This window comes from Euphorbia lathyris, chromosome 6 (genome assembly GCF_963576675.1).
Source record: "Euphorbia lathyris chromosome 6, ddEupLath1.1, whole genome shotgun sequence".
NCBI classification, from domain to species: domain Eukaryota; kingdom Viridiplantae; phylum Streptophyta; class Magnoliopsida; order Malpighiales; family Euphorbiaceae; genus Euphorbia; species Euphorbia lathyris.
In genome coordinates this window covers 41,990,177-41,996,726 of record NC_088915.1, presented here as the reverse complement: position 1 = coordinate 41,996,726, position 6,550 = coordinate 41,990,177, and the positions used below count along the sequence as shown (strand labels likewise).

The following is a 6,550-nucleotide window of genomic DNA, read 5'->3' as shown; positions in this document are numbered from 1 at the left end:
TGAGAAATGAAGAGTGTATGTATATATATAAATGAGCGAAGAAGTGAAAGATGCATATATAATTGAGTGAAGAACTGAAAATGAGTGAAGAAGCGAATAGCGAAAATGAGTGAACAGTTTCTAGGAGGGTGGAATGAATAGAAAGGTGTGTGTGTGTATATATATATATATATATATATATATAACAATTCAAATTAGAAGGGGCAAAATATCATTTTGCCCATTCCGCCTCTGCTCCCATGGAGGAAGTAGAGGCTTCTTGTGCGAATCTCTCTTTGATTCGCATGCGAAGCTGACACCTGTTAATCAATAACCGATGTCAGCGAGATCGGTTATTAAATAACCAGTCTCACTTTTTCGAAACTATAAATAGCTGATATCGGTTATTCAATAACTGGTGTCAACTTTTTCGAAAAAAGATGCTAATAACACCGATTATTGAATAACCGGTGTCTTCACAATGAAACCAGTGATTAATTCACCGGTTTCAACTAGTGTTAAAAAAAGAACACTACAAAGTGCATAATTTATAATCGGAGCCTATAGGAGGAATAATTGTTATAATTAGCATGATTTTAAGAAAAAATCCTCTAAACAATAAAAGATTATAGCTAGAAAGATTTCCAAATTTTACATAGGATTAAATTTCAAATGAAATTGAGAGATGTTTGCCATTCATTTATAAATCAATGGGTCTAACGAGAAGATAGATCATTTGAAAAGAACACAAAATCTTATCCAAAGTGTGAGGATGACCTTAAGAGAAATCTAGCATCCACCACATCCTGCATTATATAATTTATATTCCTGGCTCACCAGCATTCTATCTTATTCTTATCTGCTAATCTCTCTATCACAAGCACTCCTTCATTCTCCTATTCTTGATGTCATATATCTTTGTTATCTAGTGGAGCTTTTCTTCAACTCCAACTATGGCAGCCCTCATACAATGCCATTTCTCTTCCTCTCTTGCTGATTCTAAACTCGTCTTCAAGCCTAATTTAGCAAGAAGTCGGTTTGATTCTGCAAATTTCCACCATTTTGCTGCTTGGTGCACCAGACGGCCGGCACCCAGATGCTCTATTAATAATTCCCATCACCCTCAACCCAATGATAAACAAGTAAGTTGATTTCTAGGGTCCGTAATGCTCTACCATACTACTGCATTTCACTTCCTATGATTTCCTCCGATTGACTCTACTGTTAAATCAGTAGCTGGATATTTATGGCTAAGGTTATGTTGATTTAGACAGTTCATGCTTTGGGTTTTCATGGGTTATCAAATTTTATTTCACCAAGCGAGAAAATGGGAATTTGAAAATTGGATTCTTTGTACTTCAGCCTCTTGAGGAATGAGTTATTCAAAACTCTTAGGGTTTGAAAGTTGCTCTAGGGTAGAGAAAACCTGTTCACTGGCAGGAGTTGATTTGGATTTGGGGCATTCATAGCATAAATTATATAGCAGTTTTTCTTTAAGGTTTATGTAATTTTCACGAATTGAAATGATTAATGAAGATAATTTGTTGAGCAGAGTGGGAAGTCATTTTCGCTGAAGCATTGTGCAATTTCGCTTGCTTTGGCGGTTGGATTAATTACTGGATCACCTTCGTTCAACTGGGCTGGTAATGCTTATGCATCTAGTCCTGCGTTGCCTGATCTAGCCGTGTTAATATCTGGACCACCCATTAAGGACCCAGGAGCACTGTTAAGATATGCACTTCCAATTGACAATAAAGCTATAAGGGAAGTGCAGAAACCACTCGAAGATATCACAGAAAGCCTCAAGATAGCTGGAGTCAAGGCACTTGATTCTGTGGAAAGAGTAAGACTCCTTAAACCCTTTCTAGTTTTTGGATGAATAGGCTATGTGGTAGAGGTGTTATTCTCTTAGGAGTTCCCTCTTTGTTTAAAATGTTGGGTTAATGGTAACATGACTATTACTTGTTTGTGGAATATAGAATGTGAAGCAGGCATCTCGAACCCTTAAGCAGGGGAAGAGTTTGATCATCTCAGGCCTGGCTGAATCAAAGAAGGACCATGGAGTAGAACTACTTGACAAGCTAGAAGCTGGAATGAATGAGCTTCAACAGGCTGTTGAGGATAGGAACAGAGATGCAGTGGCTCCTAAACAGAAGGAGCTACTTAATTATATTGGAGGGTACGTAATGTTGACAATAATTGCTAATAGCATGCTTAAATTTCAGCTCCATGATTGATGTTGAGAACGAGTTGAAAAAGAAACATAAGACTAAGTCTAAGATGCTGATTTAAAAGCTCAAACATTTGCTGTGTTTGTTTAAAGTGGAATAACATTCTGGTCCTCAACAATATCTTTAATACGTGGAGTATTAGTTATTAGGTAAATGTTAGTTAAAAGCAACAAAAGGTTATATCATGTTGCATATATTTCAACAGTGCTTCAAAAATATGGTATGGTACTGGTAGCTTAAATTAGAAAACCTTACAAACTTCAACTGGATTTGAATATGAAGATAAGTTTACATACAGGGAGGTATCTAGGGAGGTAGGGAGAAGGCTTGAGCACCCACTCGTCACCGGAGAACTCCATTGAACCTTCTTACCTGCATATGGAGCTTTAATTTTTTAGGGTAAACTCACCAAAAAAAATCAATTAAGCACCCTAGGCATTACAGGGTCAGTGACTGTACTAGAAAAACTTTGATCCCCTGGATTCGTCACTCTGTACATACATGGTGATGTACGAGAAAAACTTTGATGCCTTGGGGTTCTTTTTATGGTTAGGTCATCATCATCTGCTTTGGTTTCCAATATGTTAGGGTGTTTACCTTGACAAAAATCAGGCGAATTGAACTCCACCATTGAAGGTAAAAATTCAATGTGGCTCAAAATACTACTGTTACAATATTCTGGACATTAAAGTTCTTTCTAGTTAAATGGGGTGTAGATCAACAATGCTAGTATGTTGATATGATACCTCGTCCCTCCTCTTTGAGTTTCTCGAGTTCTCACATAGAAATTGTGGACTTAGAAAAGTTAATCTCTTAAGATAAACTATTCTCATATATACCCTTGTCATTGACTGCAGCTGAGATGTTCCTGGGGCATTGGATTTCTGCAGTGTTGAAGAGGATATGGTGGATGGCTTCCCTTATGAAGTTCCGGAGGAATACCGAAGCATGCCTCTCTTGAAGGGAAGAGCCGCTGTGGATATGAAGGTCAAGGTCAAAGACAATCCGAATTTAGAGGAGTGTGTGTTTCACATTGTTTTGGATGGTTACAATGCACCTGTAACTGCTGGGAACTTCGTAGACTTGGTGGAAAGGCACTTCTATGATGGCATGGAAATCCAAAGAGGTAAAATCGTTAACATCAAATTGATTCATTTCTATTGCATCTTTTTTCTCGTTGGTCATCACAAAGATAATAATAGTAAAAGATCGAAAGGACTAAGGTATGTTGGTGCAGCTCTTACAAGAATTCCTTAAAACAACTTCTCACATAACCTTTGACCTGTTACCTCTAGGTATAAACCATGTTTTATGATATAAGTTAAAAGGTGTCCTTCAATTTATTGCAGCGGATGGCTTTGTTGTCCAAACGGGAGATCCTGTTGGTCCTGCAGAGGGTTTTATTGATCCTAGTACGGAGAAAACTAGGACAATACCATTGGAGATAATGGTGGATGGGGAGAAATCTCCTTTCTATGGGGCAACTTTGGAAGTAAGCTGCTCTCTCTGTTTTTTGTTCCAGGGCCACTCTTCAATTTTAACGTATTAGCTTTATTCATTGCTAAGATAATCTTGTGTTGTGTTGGATCTCTGATTTTATGGTGTATGAATTGACAGGAGCTTGGTTTATACAAGGCACAGACGAAGCTTCCATTCAATGCATTTGGAACAATGGCGATGGCCAGAGATGTGAGTTGAATAGGAAATTGAAGCTTGGCCTTGTCATGTTTATTGCTTTTTTTCATTTCTAAAATGTTATGTTTGATTAAAAACAGGAGTTTGAAGACAACTCAGGATCAAGCCAGATATTTTGGCTACTGAAAGAAAGTGAACTGACACCGAGCAATGCAAATATATTGGATGGTCGATATGCTGTATTTGGATATATTACAAAAAATGAGGATTATTTGGCGGATCTCAAGGTTGGTGATGTGATAGAGTCAATGCAAGTGGTTTCTGGACTGGAGAATCTAGTTAATCCAAGTTACAAGATTGCTGGATAGTTGTTAAAATGAGAGTTTATTTGGCCTGTTCCAATTCCAACCAATTAGAGGAAGATTGCATTCCTTTCTGTCTATCAGATTGCTACTCTTGCATTTTTTTTTATCAAGCATTCTCGTTTTTTCTTCTTGTTTGTGGGTTTGCTAGAAAGATTAAATAGTGCATGTCTTCTATTTATTGGGAAATTTTGAGTTCCTGTGCTGTAATTGCATCCTTGGTTGTCATATTTGCAGCAGATAGATTTCTTACTATAAAAACTTGGCAAAAAGCATCCTGAGGCCCCTGATCTTTCATTATTTGGTGCATTAAGCCCTCGATCTTTCATTTAACACATTGAGCCCCTGATCTTTCATTGTTTGGTGCATTAAGCCCTCGATCTTTCATTTAGACACATTGAGCCATTGATCTTTCATACATGAGTGTATTAGGGTCCTTTTGTAAATCAATTCACATATAGATGTATTAAGGGCATGTTTGGTTCAACTGTTAGCTAATAGATGTTGCTGTTAGCTGTTTGCGGTTGTACTAAGCTGTTTGTTATTAGTTGTTTAATTATTAGCGTTTTACTCCAAACCGCAGGAAACATAGCGTTTGGTTAGGTTTATATAACCGCAGCGTTTAGTATTTTCTCTGGACACTGCAACATTTTGGAGTTTTACACGAAAAGGTCTTTTTTAGAGCTTTTCATGGATAGTTGTTTGTAGTTGTTAATGACAAAATTATCCTTCTTATTTCCACAAAATGTGTTTCCTTTTTGACATTATTTTTATTTCTAGAACAAAATTATCGAAAAACAAAGTTTTGTTGCGTTCAATAAATTTTTTATTTTTTATTTTTTATATAATTTATTTTTATTAATTTGTATAATATATTTTTTATTTTATAATTTATTTATAGATTAATTTAAAACATGTCCATATTAGGAATAAATATATACTAATAGTAACAGTTTAGTATAATTTTACTAATAATTAAACAATGGTTAAAAGCATCCTAGGGCCCCTGATTTTTTATTGTTTGGTGCATTAAGTCATCGATCTTTCATTTAGACACATTGAGCCCCTGATCTTTCATTGTTTGGTGCATTAAGCCTTCGATCTTTCATTTAGACACATTGAGCCCTTGATCTTTCATATATGAGTGTATTAGGTCTTTTTGTAAATCAATTCATATATGGGTGTATTAAGGGCATGTTTAGTTCAACTGTTAGCTAATAGATGTTGCTGTTGATGTTAGCTGTTATAGTAAGCTGTTTGTTGTTGATATTGGTTGTTTGTTATTAATTGTTTAAGGCAAAAAGCGTCATGAGGCCCCTGATCTTTCATTATTTGGTGCATTAAGCCATCGATCTTTCATTTAGACACATTGAGCCTCTGATCTTTCATTGTTTGATGCATTAAGCCATCGATCTTTCATTTAGACACATTGAGCCCTTCATCTTTCATATATGAGTGTATTATGTCCTTTTGTAAATCAATTCATATATAGATGTATTAATGGCATGTTTGGTTCAACTGTTAGCTAATAGATGTTGCTGTTAGCTGTTTGCGGTTGTAGTAAGCTGTTTGTTATTAGTTGTTTAATTATTAGCGTTTTACTCCAAACCGCAGGAAACATAGCGTTTGGTTAGGTTTATATAACCGCAGCGTTTAGTATTTTCTCTGGACACTGCAACATTTTGGAGCTTTTCACGAAAAGCTCTTTTTAGAGCTTTTCATGGATAGTTGTTTGTAGTTACTTGTTATTGACAAAATTATCCTTTTTATTTCCATAAAATGTGTTTCCTTTTTGACATTATTTTTATTTCTAGAACAAAATTATCGAAAAACAAAGCTTTGTTGTGTTCAATAAATTTTTTATTTTTTATTTTTTATATAATTTATTTTTATTAATTTGTATAATATATTTTTTATTTTATAATTTATTTATAGATTAATTTAAAACATGTCCATATTAGAAATAAATATATACTAACAGTAACAGTTTATTATAATTTTACCAAACACTAATAATTAAACAATTAATAACAAACAACCAATAGCAACAACAAACAGCTTATTATAACAGCTAACATCAACAACAACATCTATTAGCTAACAGTTGAACCAAACATGCCCTTAATACACCCATATATGAATTGATTTACAAAAGGACCTAATACACCTATATATGAAAGATCAAGGGCTCAATGTGTCTAAATGAAAGATCGAAGGCTTAATGCACCAAACAATGAAAGATCAGAGGCTCAATGTGTCTAAATGAAAGATCGAAGGCTTAATGCACCAAACAATGAAAGATCAGAGGTCTCAGGATGCTTTTAACCTAAAAACTTCTAGAAA

At 35.1% G+C, this 6,550-nt stretch overlaps 1 protein-coding gene across 1 annotated transcript; it reads left to right on the top strand.

Annotated features, from left to right (window-relative positions):
• Positions 1–795: 795 nt before the first annotated feature.
• LOC136232730 (peptidyl-prolyl cis-trans isomerase CYP38, chloroplastic) lies at positions 796–4,340 on the top strand. The gene is made up of 7 exons (XM_066022103.1): positions 796–1,121; positions 1,532–1,822; positions 1,959–2,158; positions 3,101–3,336; positions 3,560–3,702; positions 3,828–3,899; positions 3,986–4,340. The coding sequence occupies exons 1-7, from the start codon at positions 933–935 to the stop codon at positions 4,211–4,213; spliced, it is 1,359 nt and encodes a 452-aa protein (XP_065878175.1). The 5' UTR covers positions 796–932; the 3' UTR covers positions 4,214–4,340.
• The last annotated feature ends 2,210 nt before the right edge of the window (positions 4,341–6,550 follow it).

Excerpts from the sequence above, each read along its gene's own strand:
- LOC136232730 (XM_066022103.1), top strand. The coding sequence starts at position 933 with ATGGCAGCCCTCATACAATGCCATTTCTCTTCCTCTCTTGCTGATTCT. Across the intron at positions 1,122-1,531 it reads CTCAACCCAATGATAAACAA|AGTGGGAAGTCATTTTCGCT; the intron begins GTAAGTTGATTT and ends TTTGTTGAGCAG. Across the intron at positions 2,159-3,100 it reads CTACTTAATTATATTGGAGG|TGTTGAAGAGGATATGGTGG; the intron begins GTACGTAATGTT and ends GGATTTCTGCAG.